Source organism: Bos grunniens, chromosome 2 (genome assembly GCF_055505025.1).
Source record: "Bos grunniens cultivar Pamir isolate PY7600 chromosome 2, Bosgru_T2T1.0, whole genome shotgun sequence".
Classification (NCBI taxonomy): Eukaryota; Metazoa; Chordata; class Mammalia; order Artiodactyla; family Bovidae; genus Bos; species Bos grunniens.
The window spans coordinates 77038804-77059477 of NC_141166.1; the positions used below are offsets into that span (position 1 = coordinate 77038804).

At 38.9% G+C, this 20674-nt stretch overlaps 1 protein-coding gene across 11 annotated transcripts in view; it reads left to right on the forward strand.

The window, feature by feature from the left end:
* THSD7B (thrombospondin type 1 domain containing 7B) overlaps nucleotides 1–20674 on the forward strand; it is a 1262144-nt gene that overhangs the window by 971556 nt on the left and 269914 nt on the right. For all 11 annotated transcript variants that reach the window (XM_086367910.1, XM_086367918.1, XM_086367926.1 and 8 more), the window contains one exon: nucleotides 20339–20517. In XM_086367910.1, coding sequence (XP_086224036.1) covers nucleotides 20339–20517 — 179 coding nt within the window. The remainder of the gene's footprint in view (nucleotides 1–20338; nucleotides 20518–20674) is intronic.

Genomic DNA, 20674 nt, shown 5'->3' on the forward strand with positions numbered 1-20674 from the left:
GTCCTCCTCCATGAGTTTGTTAGCAAAAATACTCAGTTATTATCTTCAGTAGTATCTATACTACTAGCATTTTACTTTCTATATTCTCCTTCCTCTTCTTTGCCAAAGGCTTCTTCTTGGGAAAAAAACAAACAAACACACAAACAAAAAATAGTACCATCGGTATCCCCCTAAGGGCCTTATCCTCATATCTAAGGCTATTAAGTCCCAGGAACTTCATTCCAGATTTATCTTCTATTCCTTTTCACTTATGTCATCTATATAAATAGCAATCAATTCATTTTACATGTTTGGTAGGTTTTTCTTGGATATTGGAGCCGTGATTGGGGAAGGTTAAGATTTTAGCTTTTTTAATGCATGTTGTGTATAGGCAATCTGCTCAGGGCTTTGCTTTTATTATTTTACAACACCTGTTTAACAGGAATAAAATCTCAAGGCCCACACACCCTTACTCTTGATATCTTATCTCCTTGGAAGAAATTAAAATATTAAAAAATTTTCAAACTCTTGACATGATACAAAGGGGTGGAACAGTGGATTTTAGGCACAGAGATCTTAAATACACCATTTTTCCCATTTCTGTCCCAGCAATTGTCCCCTGTGGGGCTTTGAGCAGGACAAAAGTAACAGTTATCTTGAAGGTCATTATAGTAGTTTTCAGCGTTTTTATAATTTATGTCTCAAGTTGAACCAAAGCACTTTGTCATGTATGCCCTAGGCAAATTTTCTTTGAAGTGTCGCATCAGACAGGTGTAGTATTAGACTATTTTTAATTTCAAAGGATGAAGACAAACAAATAACCTCAGGTCTTAGGGCTCATTGCTAGGTACGTGGAGAGCTAAGGGAGCAAAGAGAACCCCCTCCACCTCAGGAGGAAACATACAGTGGTGCCAGTTCTGCCCTTTGCTTCTATTCCCCGCAGTATGACTCTCATTTTCATGAACGTGCCTTTGGTCTGCTGAGTCTTGCTTGACAACCTTGCCTTTGCCTTCCTCCTCTGTATCTACCTACTTCTCTGTGTTTCTCATTTAAAATTCCTGGAGAGAGGATCTGACTAAGATGCTGCATTCTCTCATTTTAAGTCCATGTACATCCTTCTTTTATTTTTAATTTAGTTTTATAATTTCCCCTATCACTCTGTATCTCCAATCCTATTAGCTTCCCTCATATTTAATTTATAACCTTCCAGCCCTCTCTACATCTGTTTATATTGAAGCCTATGTGTTCCTGAAGTGTGAATATAATTATTTAGCTTGTTTTGATGTACATTTAGAGTGTATAACCATCTTACTTTTTTACCTTTGTTGGAGTATAAGCGACACGTAAGTTTGTATATATTTAAGGTGTACAATTTGATGTTTTGATAAACACATACATAGTGAACTACTCCCCAGAGTCAAGCTTATAAACATATACATCACCATACATAGTTAGCATTTTTTGTATGTATGGTAAAAATAACTGAGATCTACTCTCAGCAGATTTCAAGTATATAATGCAATATTATTAACTACCATGTTGTACTTCAGATTTTCATCTTGTGCAAATGAAATGTCTCCTTTGGCCAGCATCTCCCCACTGCCCCAACTCTGTAACCTTTGGCAATTTCCATTCTACTCTGTGATTTTATGAGTTCAACTATTTTTAGATTCCACATGTAAGTGAAATTATGTAGTATTTTTCTTTCTGTGTCTGGCTTATTTCACTTAGCATAACACTCTCCAGGGCTTCCAGGTGGCTCAAGTGGTGAAGAATCTGCCTGCCAATGTAGGAGCCACAGGAGAAGTGGGTTAGATCCCTGGGTTGGGGAGATCCCTTGGAGGAGGAAATGGCAACCCAGTCCAGTATTCTTGGCAGGATGATTCCACAGTCAGAGAAGCCTAACAGGCTATAGTACATGGAGTTGCAAAAAGTCTGACACCACCAAGCATGCCAGCAACACAAAATGTAACACCCTCCAAGTTAATCCATGATGTCACAAATGGCAAGATTTTGTTCTTAGGTTGAATAATATTTCCTTGTTTGTGTATACATTTTATTTATCATTCATCCATGGATGGACAGACAGATTGTTTCCATATCTTGGCTATTTTGAGTAATGCTGCAATGAACATGGGAGTCTAGATGTTTCTTCGACACGTTGATTTAATTTTCTTTGTATATATGCCCGGTACTGGAACTGCTGAACCACGTGGCAGTGCTATTTGTTTGTTCCCTGATAATGATAACTAACATCTATTGAACATTTAAAACAGACTATGCTGCTGCTGCTGCTAAGTCTCTTCAGTCATGTCTGACTCTGTGTGACCCCATAGATGGCAGCCCACCAGGGTCCCCCATCCCTGGAATTCTCCAGGCAAGAACACTGGAGTGGGTTGCCATGTCCTTCTCCAATGCAGGAAAGTGAAAAGTGAAAGTGAAGTCGCTCAGTCATTTCCGAATCTTAGCAACCCTATGGACTGCAGCCTACCAGGCTCCTCCATCCATGGGATTTTCCAGGCAAGAGTACTGGAGTGGGTTGCCATTGCCTTCTCCGAAAATAGGCTATACCTGTCTCTAAATGTTCTTTGTTAACTCATGTTGTTCTTATCAATAGTCTAAATTAGATGTTAGTTTTATCATCAGGTTGTTGTTATTCAATCAATAAGTTGTGTCTGACTCTTTGAGACCCCATGGACTGAAGCATGCCAGGCTGCTCTGTCCTTCACTATCTTCAGGAATTTGCTTGAACTCATGTCCATTGGGTCAATGATGCCATCCAACCATCTCATCCTCTGTTGCGCCCATCTCCTCTTGCCCTCGAGCTTTCCCAGTTTCCACATCTTTTCCAGCGAGTTGACTTTTTGCATCAGGTGGCCAAAGTATTGGAGCTTCAGTCCTTCCAAAGGAAATTAAGGAATAGGGAGGTTAAGGATCTTGCACAAGCTTGCTCAACTAAGAATGTCAAGCTTGTTTTCTCTTCCAGGCAATTTGGTTCCAGAATGCGTCTCTTAACATATTAACTGCCTCTATTCATTCTTCTGTATGCAGAATTGTTTATTCTTTTGGGGGCACTGCATATTATCCTATCTTTTACACGTATTTATCATTTTATATTTCTTTTCCCATAGTGATAAACTGTCTAGGCTTTACTCCAGTCTTAACTCATCAATGAATGGTGCGAATAGCCTGTTATGGCACCTGTGCTACAGTATGATTATTAGGTAGATAGTAAGATAGTATTAATATAATTTACCAAAAAGAAAACCAACAACAACACTAAAAACAATAACATTAACAAAATAAGGACAAATATACCAAAACACTAATAGCTGAGAGTCTTTGAACTCTAAGGATATTTTCTCCTTCCAACTGCTTTTTACTTTTGCTTTCCATTTCTATACCTCTACATTTATAATTGTACTGTTGACAACTCTCAGATTTTGAGTCTCATATATGGAATCAATGCTAGAACAAAATTTTTAGGTCTGCTGTCTGTATTATGTCCCTGGAGTTCTGCTTAATCCAGGTGTGGGTTGGTTTCACTTGATTATTTCCAACAGCTCCAAGACAAAAATCATACCTTAAAATACCTTAGTTGGTACTATCTCAATCCTCTTAAATGATAAGACTTGAGGATTTTATCTCATTTCTTTTTCTGAATCATCTTTTGGGACGCTGGAAGGATGAATACAGACATGTTAACTCCAGATGGCATACTCAGCACATTCTTGGACCAGAGTTACACTCTGAAATATACACAGTTTACATGATGATTGTGAGGAAAGGAAAGTGAAAGTCTCAGTCCTGTGCAACTCTTTGCAACCCCATGGACTATACGGTCCATGCAGTTCTCCAGTCTAGAATACTGGAGTGGGTAGTTTTCCCTTCTCCAGGAGATCTTCCCAACCCAGGGATCAAACCCAGGCCTCCTGCATTGCGGGCATATTTACCAGCTGAGCCTCGAGGGAAGCCCAAGAATACTGGAGTGGGTAGCCTATCTCTTCTCCAGTGGATATTCTGGACCCAGGAATCAAACTGGTGTCTCCAGCATGGCAGGCAGAGTCTTTACCAAGAGAACTATCAGGGAAACCCTGATAATTGTAAAGATATCCCTATAAAGCTAGGATGGTTGTATAGAGCATGAAGTAGAACAAAAGAAGCTGTCTTCAGTGCTTCCTGAATTATATCTCCATATTTTGAACTTACTACCACCTGTTGGACATTGTAAAGGTACAGAGTTTCATAATGGAGAGACACTGAAGCAGTAGATTATAGAAGTCCCTGTAAGTCATTTCAAAACAGCTGGGACTTTAACAAAGGAGTAGGATGGGGAACAGAAGGAGGAACATGATTGGTTAAAACTGGGGATGATAATGTGCTTCTCTGTGAGATGATGGATGTTCACTTAACTTATGGTGATAATCATTTCATGATGTATGTGAGTCAAATCATTATGTTTTATGCCTTAAATGTATATAGTGCTGTATTTCAATTATATCTCACTAAAAGTGAAGGGGAAAATAGCCTATACAATTTATACTTTCTCTCACAGTGAAGGAGAAATAGATTTTTCACAAACTTATGCAGTAAATTTGTAGTCTTGCTTCCCCAAGTTAATTTTTTTTCAAATTTTATTTATTTATTTTTGGAAGTGTAGTTGATTTGCAGTGTTGTGTTAGTTTCAGATGTGTAACAGGGTGATTCAGTTATGCATACCTATTTCAAATGCTTTTCCATTATGGGCTATTACAAGATATGGAATTTAATTCCCTGTGCTAAGCAGTGGTCCTGTGATTTATCTGTTTTATTTGTACTAATGTGTTAACCCCAAGCTCCTAATTTATCCCTCACCCTCTTAAGTTTTTAATGGACTATATCAAGTTGTATAGTCCCATATTCCCTTGGGATTTATCCCAACTGGGAATGTGAGGCAGAGAATACCACAATAAAGAAATTTAATTAGCAGAAATTGTATTGCAGAATATAGTCTGCTTGTTACTCGAATACTTCGAGTTTCCAATATGAAGCAAAGGGTAATCATGGCTTATAGTTGTCATGCTGGATGGGCATTGCAATAACAGATGCTGCAAGGTTATTAGGGAGGAACTTTTTCCAATAATAATGATAATACTTGACCTATATTAAGCATGTGATTGCCTGACAGGTCCTGTGCTTGTTCTTACTCTCAATGTGTTTTTCTTTAAAATCTTATAACGTCACTTCAGTCTCTAGTGACCTTCAAGCTCTGTTTGTTCAATATTCTAGATATTTCTAGTATAATTGGCATGGGATTATTAGTTGTCATGTACTGAAAGATGATCATTGTCTGTTCTGTTTGTTTGTTCAACAGACAAAAATTCATATGCACACTTTCCTCATTCCCCTATGAAATAGAGGTCTGGGTCTTGATGTGAAAGTAACTTTTTGCAAAGACTCAAGATGTTGGATCTTCTCCTATATGTGATTTCTCAAGTTGGGACTGTCTTCCTACCTCCCATCTCCATTTCATACACCAAAGATGATACCATAACTTCTTTGTAATGAATAAGAATAGTAGTCGATGCTGTTTGTTAAGTTGCTTCAGTCGTGTCTGACTCTTTGCAACCCTATGGACCATAGCCTGCCAGGCTTCTCTGTCCATGGGGATTCTCAAGGCAAAAATACTGAAGTGGGTTGCCATGCCCTCCTCCAGGGGACCTTCCCCACCCAGGAATCAAACATACATCTCTTACATCTGCATTGGCAGGAAGGTTCTTTACCACTAGTGCCGCCTGGAAATAGTACTGCTGCTAAGTCGCTTCAGTCGTGTCCGACTCTGTGCGACCCCAGAGACGGCAGCCCATCAGGCTCCCCTGTCCTGGGATTCTCCAGACAAGAACACTGGAGTGGGTTGCCATTTCCTTCTCCAGTGCATGAAAGTGAAAAGTGAAAGTGAAGTCGCACAGTCGTATCTGACTCTTAGCGACCCCATGGACTGCAGCCCACCAGGCTCCTCTGTCCATGGGGTTTTCCAGGCAAGAGTACTGGAGTGGGGTGCCATTGCCTTCTCCGGGAAATAGTAGTAGCCATGGTTAATTCCGCATTCCAGACGCTCTAATGCACAAAGCAATTCTTTGAAGTCGGTAATAATTACCTCCATCTGGCAGATGTGAAAGTTGAGGCTTGAAGGGGTTCAATGACAGCTGCAAATTAACACCACTAGTAGTAAGTGTCCTGGTTGACTTTGAAATTAGCTCTTTCCCATTTTCAAGCCCATACTATTATCCACCATGGCACTGTTCCTATCTTATAGAACCTGAGTGTTCACTGTGTGGTCCACACTGTTTTGAGCACTCAATTAATCCTCATAATAATCTTATGCGGTGGGTACTATTACTATTCCCATTTTATAAATCTGATGTTGCAAACATTGTTGTGAAGATCTAGATGATAAATATTTTTAGCTTTGTAGGTCATACTATCTCCATCACAGCTAGGCACCTCTGCTGTTTCAGTGGAAAAGTCACTGTACACAGCACTTAAATGACTGTGTCTCTATTCCAACAAAACTACTTAAAAAAGAGTCCATTTGAATTTGACCTGCAAGTCACAATTGTCCAATCTTTGTTTTAGATGATACAAGTGAACCTGAGGGCTTCACTGGTGGTCCAGGGGTTAAGAATCCATCGTGCAGTGCAGGGGATGTGAGTTCAGTCTCTGGCGGGGAACTAGGATACCACATGCTGCAGGGCAAATGGGTCCATGAGCCACAACTACTGAGTCCACAGACCACAACTGGAAAATCCGTGCACTTCAACAAAGTTCCCTCAGGCTGCAACTAAGACCTGACCCCACCAAATACATAAATAAGTATAATGTTTAAAAATATTCCCAAAAAACTGCAGCTGAGAAAATTTAGCCACCCAGTGGCTCAGTGGTAAAGATTCTGCCTGCAGTGCAGAAGATGTGGATTTGATCCCTGTGTCAGGAAGATCCTCTGGAGGAGGGCACAGCAACCCACTCCAGTATTCTTGCCTGGAAAACCCCACACACAGAGGAGCCTGACAGACTACAGTCTGTGGGGTCACAAAAGAATTGGACACAACTTAGTGACTAAACAACAACAGAAGATTTAGATAGCTCCTGTTAAAATGGGGGATAGGCCTAGGAAGGCATGATACCAAGGTCAAACCGTCATCCATGTGTTAACTCTCTTTCTTACCATAGTCTTCATTCCTCTCTCTAAGAGGTTGAATTTTGTCCACCAAAATATGTTAAATACATTAAAGTACCTCCAGTACCTGTGAAGGTGACCTTTTTTGCAACCAAGTTGTTTGCAGGTATAATTAAGACAAGGAAATTAAGATGAGATCATCCTGGATTTAGGCTGTACTCTAAATCCAATGACTGACATCCTTCTAAGAGGAAGGAGAGGGAGGTTTGAGACACAGGCACTCGGGGAAGACGACCTTGTGGAGAGAAGACAGCAACTGAGGGTGTGCTCCCACAAGCCAAGGAATGCCTAGAGTCATCAGGAGCTGGAAGGGCAAGGAAGGGGGTTTTCTTCCACAGACTTTGCAGGCAGCACAGCCCTACCAATACCTTAATTTCAGGCTCCCAGCCTCTAGAACTATGAGAGGATATTTTCTGCTTTTTTAAGCCACCAAGTTTGTGACTATTGATTATGACAACCCCAGGAATTGAATAAACTCTTTTCTGTCACTTTTTGTTCTCTCTTGTGAAAGACACTTCTGGTCACTCTTGAGACTTTCTCTTGATGTAAAAGGCCCTTTCTCTTTGTGAATTGGAATCATCTGCAGTTCCTTGACATGATTACTATAACTAGAAGATTATTGACTATTTCAATTTTCTTATAGGAAAAGTAAACATCTCACCCTTTCTTTGCATCTTCTTCTGTTCATTTAGCAGTTATATCATGAAATATCAGTAAATAAAATCATCAGATATCTATTTGTCTATAGAAGACAAGAGAAACCTAAATGTAAATCTCTGGACTGGCTGATCCACAATCCATTAGGAAACAAATTTATTGGTGAGTGAAACAAATTCACCATTATCAGCATGCAGTATAAATCAAGGCTAGGAGTCCTATTTAATTTTACACCTTGGTGATATTTTAAAAGGTTTTTTACAGTAACTTGCAAAGAGTTAATGTGCTATGAATTCATTCCAGTACATTGATTTCTGCATTAGCTCAGTGAAAGATGCAGTTCTTTGGCAAAAGCAAACTTTTGGAGGTAAATTTGATTGGTCGTGTAATCCATAATTTAGAATCTTTAATAACAACTTATTTCATTGTTCATGGATAAAAATCACTGTCTGGATGACTCAACATTCCAGCAAATAAAAAAATAATTGATGTTTCATTCTGAAGTTTATTCTATGCACACCTCAGCACAGAATGAGCTTTATTCTGTGCCCCAGGGCTTGCAGGAAGTTGGCTCTGAATGAGGATGTTGTCATCTGCCTCTTTCTAGGTATTCATTCTGTAGTAGGTATTTTTGATGTCTCTTATTGCCACCTTTAGGAATTATGTTTAAATGCTGGTGCTCGTAAGATGCAGGGTACTGATGGCCATAGAACTCAATCCACTCAGTGAAGTTTAAACTTCAGGACCTCTCTCTTGCATGCACCTTTTCCAAAGTGGAGCTTTCTAGGTAGACTCCTCCTGTATTCTTTCATGTGATCAGATATGGAATGGGTTAAAAGAGATTGGAGACCTGGAGTCCAGTTAAGGAGCCATTATAATAGTCCAGGTGAGAGATAACGAGCATCTGGCCTTGGCTGGTGGCAGCAGACTTGGAAAGATAGAGATGGACTCAAAACACAATTGATTTACTGATCCAGTAAAAAATTGCTCATTTTGTCAATGTTATCTTAGCCTTTAATTTATATGGAAATGATCTGGAATGAGAAATGGCACCCAAATTTGAAAATTATTACCCTATAATTTTTCTGCTTAAGCATCTTTACAGAATTATGTTCTCTATCAATCACTAGCACAGAAACAAGATAAGGAAAAAACATTTTTACCTTGCTATATAGCTTTTAGTAATGGTAAAATATTAATATGCTGCTTGTATTATATGTTATTTTTCCACTAACTCCTGCTTATTATATTTTTGACCTTACAGTATTAAAGAGAATTTAAAAAAAGACATGCATTCTTACATTTTTATTTTCACAAGAGAAAATTGAATGATTGAGATTTAATATTTTATTCCAGATCACATAAGGTCAGATCTTGATTTATAATCCATATCACTAGTCCTTTTTTTAAAATAATAAATTATACATTTTCCTGAAATACGTATCTATAGGCTCAACTTTTGCAAAGTCACATTCTTATTGGATTGTGCTGCCATTCAGACTGTGCTAACTACTGATACAAGTTAATCTTATTTTCCTAGGACATTATGTATAGATCCTCAAACTACTCTAAATATTTTTATGACCATTCTAGATAGCATATTAAAAAGCAGAAACATTACTTTGCCAACAAAGGTCCGTCTAGTCAAGGCTATGGTTTTTCCAGTGGTCATGTATGGATGTGAGAGTTGGACTGTGAAGAAAGCTGAGCAGCAAAGAATTGATGCTTTTGAACTGTGGTGTTGGAGAAGACTCTTGAGAGTCCCTTGGACTGCAAGGAGATCCAACCAGTCCATCCTAAAGGAGATCAGTCCTGGGTGTTCATTGGAAGGACTGATGTTGAAGCTGAAACTCCAATACTTTGGCCACCTCATGCAAAGAGTTGACTCATTGGAAAAGACCCTGATGCTGGGAGGGATTGGGGGCAGGAGGAGAAGGGGACAACAGAGGATGAGATGGCTGGATGACATCACCGACTCGATGGACATGAGTTTGCGTAAACTCTGGGAGTTGGTGATGGACAGGGAGGCCTGGCGTGCTGCGATTCATGGTGTTGCAAAGAGTTGGATATGACTGAGCGACTGAATTGAACTGAACTGAGTGCTCTTTACTTGATCTTCTGAAGATATACTTTCTTATGCCACTATTGATGCGTTAGGATAAGATAGGTTATGGTATGGTAACAAATGAAACTGACAGTTTCAAAATCCCAGAGATTGAAAGCCATTAAAATCATTCAGTATCCATGTCCATTGTGCATTGGCTGGTGTTTTTGGACCCTCTGGTATATAGAAAGAAAGGGGGGGACAAATTACAGTCCAACTCTCTTTTTAAAAATAATTCATTACTTAATTAATTTACTTGGTTGCTCCTGGTCTTAGTCGCAGCATGTGGAATCTAGTTCCCAGACCAGGGATTGAACCTAGGTCCCCTGCATTGGGAGTGTGGAGTCTTAGCCACAGGACCACTGGGGAAATCCATACACTTGAGCTCCTAAAGCTGCCACCTGGAATGGACACACTTCACTTCTACTTACACTTCACTGGATAAAGCAAGAAGATCACATCTCAATTCTAGAGGCAGGGAAGTGTAATCATGCCATGTGTCCAGAAGCAAAACCAAAAGTATTTGGAGAATAGCACTGATGACATGACAAGAATAAGTGTCTCAGATGTGCTCTGAGATCAGCTCTCAGAACTTTGAAAGAAAATGTAAATTACTGATTGGTGTAATTTAAGTCAAGATTTTCTCAGGGCAAGGAGATGTCATGAGAGGACTTTATACAGGCTCTTGCAGCCACAGTCCTACAAATTACCCAGTAATATTGTCTTGTCTGCAGTCTTCAGCTTTGCAGTATTTCAAATGCCAAGTTTATTATGTGGTTAAAGCATTCAGTCACTTTAATTCTAACAGCATTTATTTGCAGTAATGATAAAAACTGCTTTGGTACATACAGTCCTAAGTGAATGGTTCAAATGGTTCAAATGTTTCTGTGTCTAGTGTTTCATTTGTCCTAACATCCTTAATACCTTCTAAGAGCAAAATATCTCTTCTGTCTGCCTAGAGGAGCCAGATACGAAGCTATTAATGCTGAAACTCTGTCTATATGAACACCTGCAGATACCATCTATATTAAATTACCTGGGTAATTCAATTTAGAAGATCAGTTCTTTATATGATTTGATTGATTGATTAAATTGACACTGATACATTTACTTTGAGTAAGTGAACCAGGTTGAGCAATTACTCAAAAACCTGTGCTTCCTAAAAAAGTGTGCCAATCTTTTATTTTCATGTGATGGACAGTTGAAGCCAGAATCCATTTGTTACCTCAGATTGTTGTATGATTTATATATATTATTTGTATCATATAGTTAAAGTCATTGATTATATACTATGTGTTTTTTTTTTCTTATTTATAAGACAGCTTTCTAGCAAAATGTGAATTTCTTTAGGGCCAGGGTTGATTTTCTGATTTGTCACTCTAGAACCAAAGAGAACATTCTGAGGTCATAATAATGATTTTTTCTTACTTGATTGTGAGCTGTGTATCTCCATCAAGTCTGGATTCAAGTTCCCTTTCTAATTCTGACCAGTCTATAAGTTGAAGCTTTTGACCTTAATGACTTTCAATAGCTTTTCATCTGAAAGTTCACCAATAAATTATATTTTTAATTAAGAAAAATAGTTGACACTTAGATGATTTTCTTTCTGGTAGATGTAATAAAATTTAATACATAATGCTATGAAATATTTGAGTTTTAGGGAATCCAGAAAACTTTTTCCTTAATGTGATTATTAGAACTTTGTATGATTTCTTATTTAGCTGCATTCAGGTATCTGATGAGGTTGTGGATCCAAATAAGCTACTTTGTTATTTGCAGTACCATAACCATATTTTATAATGGTTAATATTAGAGAGTCTGTGCTGATGGGTTTTCATATATGCAGTAAAGATATTCTTCTACCAGTAGGGAGTATATTTTCAAAACTGTTCTTTTTATTTGTTGCTATTATTATTCAGTTGCTCAGTTGTGTCTGACTCTTTGCAGCCCCATGAACTGCAGCACACCATGTTCCTCTGTCCTTCACTATATCCCGGAGTTTACTCAAACTCACATCCATTGAGTCGGTGATGCCATCCAACCATCTCATCCTCTATCATCCCCTTCTCCTCCTGCCCTCAATCTTTCCCAGCATCAGATCTTTTCCAATGAGTCAGCTCTTCCCATCAAGTGACTCTTCACATCAGGTGGCTCTTCGCATCAGCTCTAAAGAATTGGAGCTTCAGCATCAATCCTTCCAGTGAATATCCAGGGTTGATTTCCTTTAGGATTGACTGGTTTGATCTCCTTGCTGTCCAAGGGACTCTCAAGCATCTTCTCCAGCACTGCAGTTCAAAAACATCAATTCTTCCATGCCATAAATCAAAAATTTAAAGGAAGAAACAATGGTACTTTAGGTGCTTTCCAACTCTTCCCTTCTCAGGCCTCCAGATGCCTAAACACTGTTGGGCCCATTTTTGAAAGACTGCATCTTTGAAAGAACGTAACTGCTGTTTATGAGCAGTATTCTCAGTTCAAAATATAAATGCACACCAGCAAGCTGGCACTTCAGTTAGTAGTGCGGCACACTACTTAGCCACATGCTAATGGACTGATTTTTTTTTTAATTTTATTTTATTTTTAAACTTTACATAATTGTATTAGTTTTGCCAAATATCAAAATGAATCTGCCACAGGTATACATGTGTTCCCCATCCTGAACCCTCCTCCCTCCTCCCTCCCCATACCATCCCTCTGGGTCGTCCCAGTGCACTCACTAGCCCCAAGCATCCAGTATCGTGCATCGAACCTGGACTGAGATTTTAAACAGATGTTTTGTCAGTGTTTCCCTTGAGAACAATGGCATAGTATTGCTCTAATTTCTCAAATTCTTTCCTGTGATAATAAAACATCTGCCCCCATGCTTTCCCCATTTTTCCTGAAGAATATCTAAACCATTCTGACTTAAGTCATCACATACTTTTAAGTACAGTATATTTTACTTATTGCACGATACTGGATGCTTGGGGCTGGTGCACTGGTGGGGAGGGAGGAGGGAGGAGGGTTCAGGATGGGGAACACAGGTATACCTGTGGCGGATTCATTTCGATATTTGGCAAAACTAATACAATATTGTAAAGTTTAAAAATAAAATAAAATTTAAAAAATAAATAAATAATAGGACTAAAATGTATAAATAAATCTTTAAATATGGACAAATGAAGACATGATATCATTCGAACTCACAAAGTTCTCCCAGGTTTTCACTTTGAACTGGGGAAGAGATGAGCAGCATTTTATTTTTGGTAGTGTGTTTTTATTCTTTTAGCAGTGTTAGTCAATAGAACATTCACTATCTAGGCAGATGTTTGCTATTACTTTACACAGTGGGAAAATATAAGTAAATTAACCTAGGTTATTTCCTCAGGCTTAATATCATCAATATTTCCTTCTTTCACATCTTCCAAAACAAGATTTTCAGGGGACAGTGAGAGGTGTGAAGGGGAAGTGTTAGTAATTGAATGCTAAAAGAAAAATATCTACAGCACATAATATCCTGAGAAGTGGTCTTATTAATGAGGCCATCATACTTAGAGCTGTGTTTTTACCTACATCTATTGAACTAACCTAAAGAGCAATGGGCTGCCGTCTATGGGGTCGCACAGAGTCAGACATGACTAAAGGGACTTAGCAGCAGCAGCAGCAGCAAAGAGCAATATATGGGGGTTAGTAATATAGATTGAAACCAGGTTCCTGGGCTTCAGCCCTATTGGGGTTAAGTCATTAAATTCCTCCAGCTATAACATACAGATTCTATTAATAGATTTTATTCAGCTCATCTTTATCTGTAATATCAATAGATACTTTTTGAATACCTACTATGTACAATGTCTTATAAAATCACTGTTGTTGCATTCTCTACTGATAATTTTGTAATAACTACTTCATACTCAATTTCATATGCATACAGATAACTAAAATAGAACATGAAGGCATCCACAGGTCAAGTAAAATGTTGGTCCAAGCAACACATTCTGCTTATAAATTATAGTGTAAAATATTTTTTGTAGAAAAAGTACTTCTTTCATAGCAATTGGATTTAGATTTATGAATGTTGCCAAGGCAGTTAGTCTGTAGTATGTTTTATGGAAATGAACTTTTAAAACATTATTGAGCAACCATTTGTAACTTAAAAGCTTTCATGCGGCTAGAAACAAATCCAGTTATACAATTACAGATGCAGGGAGCAAACAGCAAGAACAAAACAACCAGAATTATTGTAATTAAGATAGTTGTCCACCATGGGGAACTAGTTAACGTTTCTCAAAGTGAGGCAATTGAGGCTTCAGGAGTATCCATGGCCCTAATCATCTTGTTCATGTGGCTGGTAAAATGAGTAACATTCATGCTCATATCAGGTATATATGTACAGCATTGGGTATGAACAATGGTACAAGTTCCTCCTTTTGTAGCTGTCAGAATATCTAGAGCCAATCTGTTTTGTAAAACCACCTTTCTAATTTGTGCTTGTTCAGCATTAAGAGCTGAAATAGCCTTTTGAGAATCTTGTAATGTCTGCTGAGTAAAATTAGTCAAAGCATCCACTCGTAACATAACATCTGTAGTTCTCAAAGAGGGAACAAATGCTGTAACCAAATAATCATACCAATGAAATACAGACCTTGCCCACCGAGTTTTAAGGTGGGGTAAATTAGCAGGCTTTTTTGGAAGCTCTGAAAATATAAAGCCATGAGTAAAGGCTAGACCCAGGGTACATCTCCCTATCCAACCAGGGGGAAGCCATGCCCATAGGTAAGAGCCACATATCTAATTAAGTTACAAATGGTTGCTCAAACTCCTGCTACTGCTGTAGCTTCCTACAGCTACTATTTGAGGCCCCTGGATCAGATATCCTCAATATGAGGATTAGGAAAATATGTTGCCTCACCAATTTAGGGACAACGCCCCTTGTCAGCTCGAAAGTAGTTATAAAATGAGAACGATGCCCCTTTTCCCTAGACAACATAATTCTCCTAAGAAAAGGGGGGAGAATGAGAGAGTCAGTTCCTAGACAGGTTGATAGGGAGTCTAGGGGTCCCCAAGGAGAGAGGGGTCTGAAATTCTCAAGGAAAAAGAAAGGACAAACTTTTTTTCTTTCTCCACATTCCTTAGGATTATATACCAATAATGTATCCTGCCTAAGGACAGTCTTTAGATTCAACCTTCTGTTATCTTAAAATGTTAATTATGAGAGTAGACCTGGTCTTTACAAGGATGTATCTTGCCTGAGGACAGTGTTATTTTAAAATGTAAATTATGAGAGTAGGTCTGATGAGGTCTTTACAACCTCCAGATATTCTTTGGATTATATAACTTCATTGTTAACACTAGCAAGCGGGTACTCTTTCTACCCCCTTCTGATGCCTATGTCAGAAGCTTTCTCTATCTCCTTTATACTTTAATAAAACTTTATTACACACACACACACACAAAAAAAAACATTATTGAAGTTTCCATAGTCAGAAATTGGAATTCTCTTATGGTAGGTTAACTTGTAGGTAGTCACATTTGATCATATTCTACTACCAACAGTTGTAGGTATTATAAGATAGGTATAAAACTATGCAGTTATTAATGGTTCTCAGTATGGTCTTTCCTTTGGGGTATACTCTAGCATGCCAATAACTTTTTTGAAAAATAAATGTCACCACTGCTCAAATCTGTTGAATTTCAGAATTATATTTTACTCATTGAATTTATGACCTTGATTTTCATAGAGATCCTCTGGTTTCATGTCTTATCACAGGGAAAAAAAAACATATCACTAAGAGGCCCTATAATTAAAAATCCTTCAATATGCAAATATAGATATTTATATTAAGTCTCCTTGACTTAAAAGAGCATCTAATTCAAAATCTACTTTAACATAGAATCTAAGTAGACACACAAGGATTAACAAGTTAATTTATATGAAGTCTCCTAAAATTTCACATTTGAAGCATTTACACCATGAAAATTAATTGAGTGAAAAAATTAATTTCACTCAATTACTAATCCACTTTTTTCATTCAGTAGCAAATGGAATCATTTTGTGACTCAGTTTCTTTATAAAACCAAGTAATGCCTGTGGCCTCTAGTTAATCCTATAGTTAGCATTTTTTATATACCTGCTACTGCTGCTGCTGCTGCTAAGTCATTTCAGTCATGTCCAACTCTGCGACCCCAAAGATGTCAGCCCACCAGGCTCCCCTGTCCCTGGGATTCTCCAGGCAAGAACACTGGATTGGATTGCCATTTCCTTCTCCAATGCATAGAAGTGAAAAGTGAAAGTGAAGTCGCTCAGTCGTGTCCAACTCTTCGTAACCCCATGGACTGCAGCCTACCAGGCTGCTCCGTCCATGGGATTTTCCAGGCAAGAGTACTGGAGTGGGGTGCCATAGGCTTCTCCGTTTTATACACCAAGTACTAAATTAATAATTAAAACTCCTTAGTAATGACTGTACAATTATAACTATGATAAACAATAGAGAATGTTAACAATCCCAAATAGAATTTGTTTTCAACCTCAGAGGGATCCCTCTTGATGACTTAGGTGTTTAAAGTGTGCTCTTTCTTATCAGTGAGTGTTATTTGGGGAATGTACAATCATTCTAGTATTAATGTATGAGAAATATAACTCTAAAATTAGAGAGTGAGAGAGTGTAGAGAGATAGAAAATGGTGAAAAGATGGCTTATATAAGAAAATGCATATCTTTTCCATTGTGATATGAAGATAGAAGAAAAATATGGAAGTTCATACAAATATAGTCATAGGAAATTAAAAGAGTTCGTATTCACTCCTATTTCTTCTGAAAAAGAACAGATCTTAAAAGTTTGAAAATAGGAGAGGAGGTTTGGCAAAGCTGTCATGTGGAACTGGAGTGAGAAGAAAACTCAGAAGAATCACCAAGCAATGTATGGCATTAGCACTGCCTTAGTCTCCACTTGGTTTCCAGTATTAAGCACAGGGTAGGAATGTAGTTGGACCAATTTAGATCTGAAGTTTTGCCAGACTAGGCATGGCAGAGGAGTGATGGGGCCAGATGGTCAACCATACTTCAAGAGAGTAGTTGAAGTGTGTGTGTGTGTGTGTGTGTGTGTGTGTGTTAGTCGCTAAGTTGTGTCCGATTCCTTGCAACCCCATGGACTATAGCATCCGAGCCACTAGGGAAATAATGAAAGCTAAACTGGTTAGAGGAAGAGCAGGTGTTTTCATGAGGAAAAGCATAAATATTATTGGAGAAGATGAAGTAGTCTATGTGGAAAGATTTCAAGATATAGGAGAGGGAAGGGCAGGAGGAAAACAAGTCAGGGAGGTTGTTCTGAGACTAGGTTACCCATTAGAATTCTCTGGGGATCTTTGAAAACTACCATTGCCTAGGTCCCATCCTCTGAGATTTGGTTGAATTAGTCCCTAGTATAACCTGGCCAGTGGGAACATATTTTGTGGCCAACGTTGAAAATCTTTGTGTAGAGCCACTTATGAAAAATCTTATAGTTTTTGCAAAGTGGTTGTCACTTTATTTTCAAGACAATAGAGAATCAGCAAAGGTTATAAAAGGACTAGTGTAAATTATTATGTATTTTAGAATAGTAACTTTTTCCTCAGAGTGACTGACCAATACCAAAGAGAATGATTAGGAGAAAAGGAGACTCGTGGGGAGAATATTTCAGTATTCTGGGTCAGAAAGAGTTGAACCAGGGATGAACCAGAAGAATTATAGGTGTACGAGACAGCAAAAGAGACACTGATGTATAGATCAGTCTTATGGACTCTGTGGGAGAGGGATAGGGTGGGGAGATTTGGGAGAATGGCATTGAAACATGTATAATATCATGTATGAAACGAGTCGCCAGTCCAGGTTCGATGCATGATACTGGATGCTTGGGGCTGGTGCACTGGGACGACCCAGAGGGAGGGTATGGGGAGGGAGGAGGGAGGAGGGTTCAGGATGGGGAACACAGGTATACCTGTGGCGGATTCATTTCGATATTTGGCAAAACTAATATTGTAAAGTTTAAAAATAAAATAAAATTTAAAAAAAAGAATTATAGAGTAGGGGACATTGTTGTGATGCTTCAACATAAGAACTAATTAGTATATGTGTAAAATGATGGAGGCTGGTCTAAGGTAACTGAAATATTTTTTATTTTGGATAATCTGCTAGCTTTCAATTGCTGCATAACAAATTAACATAGACATAGCACTTCAAAACATGTATTATCTCACAGTTTCCATGGGTCAGAAGTACAACCGTGGCCTCTCTAAATTCTTTGCTGAAGGGTCTCACCAGACTGTAATCAAGTTGTGAGTCAAGATTTAAGACTCTGCCCAGTGTGACTGAGGGAAACTCCTCTTCCAAGTTCCCTTGTAATTGTTGGCAGAATCATCTTCCTGTATTAAAACCCGCAGAGCTGAGACCCCTGTTTTCTTGCTTGCTGAGAGCCAGGGGCTGTCCTCAGGCCCTAGAAGCTGGCTGTGGTCCCCTGGACTGTGGCCACACTGTAGCATTTTATAGCACAGCTATTTGCTTCTTTAAGACCAGTAGGAGAATTTTGTTCTACACACACACACAGACAAAAAGCCCAATCACTCTTTTAAAGATTTTCACCTGATCAATTCAGGACCCCTCAGAATAATCTTCCTTTGGATTAATTCAAAATTTGACATATTAATATCTGTGCATTCCCTTCCCTTTTGCCACATACCATAATCTAATCAGGTCTTGCCCAGATTCAAAGGGAAGAGATTATACAGGTATATACACCAGTATGGGCTTCCCTGGAGGTTCAGATGGTAAAGTGTCTGCCTGCAATACGGGAGACCTGGGTTCGATCCCTGGGTCGGGAAGATCCCCTGGAGAAGGAAATGGCAACCCACTCCAGTACTCTTGCCTGGAAAATTCCATGGTCTGAGGAGCCTCATAGGCTACAGTCCATGGGATCACAGAGTCAGACAGGACTGAGCAACTTCATACACCAGTACATAGAAATCAGATATGCTGCAGTTAATTAAGGTAAGGAATATAAGAAAATTAGAATGTTCTAGGAGAAAATCGGTGACCTCAGCTTTAGACATGTTAAATTTGAGGGGAATCGGGCATCTGGTTAGAGTGTATCAGTAGGTGGCATAGAATTTATTGGAGAGATGGAAATTGGGAATACATATCTGGTGACCAAAATCACTGCAGATGGTGACAGCAGCCATGAAATTAAAAGACGCTTACTCCTTGGGAGAAAAGTTATGACCAACCTAGATAGCATATTCAAAAGCAGAGACATTACTTTGTCAACAAAGGTCCGTCTAGTCAAGGCTATGGTTTTTCCAGTGGTCATTTATGGATGTGAGAGTTAGACTGTGAAGAAAGCTGAGCACCAAAGAATTGATGCTTTTGAATTGTGGTGTTGGAGAAGACTCTTGAGCATCACTTGGACTGCAAGGAGATCCAACCAGTCCATTCTGAAGGAGATCAGCCCTGGGTGTTCTTTGGAAGGAATGATGCTAAAGCTGAAACTCCAGTCCTTTGGCCACCTCATGCGAAGAGTTGACTCATTGGAAAAGACTCTGATGCTGGGAGGGATTGGGGGCAGGAGGAGAAGGGGACGACAGAGGATGAGATGGCTGGATGGCATCACTGCCTTGATGGACGTGAGTCTGAGTGAACTCCTGGAGTTGGTGATGGACAGGGAGGCCTGGCGTGCTGTGATTCATGGGGTCGCAAAGAGTCGGACACAACTGAGCGACTGAACTGAACGGAATGATCTGTAGATGTGATGGTTAATCAGAGAAAAATTGTAGCAAGAAGTGGGTTGAGGACAGAATAAGAGCTAGGAAAGCTAGAACATCTGCAACTGTATTTCAACCTTCACCTCTTGATTCCAGTCCAGTATCTCATGTACAGCCTTTCACGATTCCTCTTTTCTTTCAGTAGTATCCTGCTCTTCCTAATCTGTGGTTCAGTCTTTGCCCTCCTCCTTCATTCAAGTCACACTACAGCAGTGAGAATCAAGATCTTTCTTTGTGAAAGCTTTGCAGATCGAAGGCACTGAGATTGACTATATTATGCTCTCTGTTCCCAGAAAAGGGAATGTAGATCCATTGCAGGGGGAGATAGTGCCATCATTAACCCTGAGCTGCTTCATTTCTTCTTATTAGAAAGGAAGACTTTGCACTTTTCCCTTCTTCCTTCCTCAATCCCAAATTTGCCTATGAAGTAAGCAGATGGCACAAATTTGGAATGGAGAAGTAACCATATGTATCTCTCTTGGAAATCTTTTGTCTGTTTATTGAAACCCCTGCAGCAGTATTGTTAGGTAATATGATCTCTAATAAAGTAAACAAAGTAAATTTGATCAGTACATTTTGATCAGACTTTCTTCACTTCTTTTATATCTTTTTCAGGCTATATTCAAGAAGAATGTGTCATTCCTTGCCCATTTGATTGCAAGTTAAGCGACTGGTCAAGTTGGGGGTCTTGCAGTTCATCTTGTGGGATTGGAGTGAGAATTAGATCGAAATGGCTGAAAGAAAAACCATACAATGGAGGTCGCCCATGTCCCAAATTGGATCTCAAGAATCAGGTAAAGTACACGAAACAACAAATACAGAGCAGAAAAAGTATCTCCTTTATTATTTCCTGTTGAAATTGAAGTCATTATCTTGTTCTAAGTAGCTCATAAAAAGTTATTAGACGTTCAGAAGAGTGGATAAGAGGGTAGAAATTAATATAATAGAATT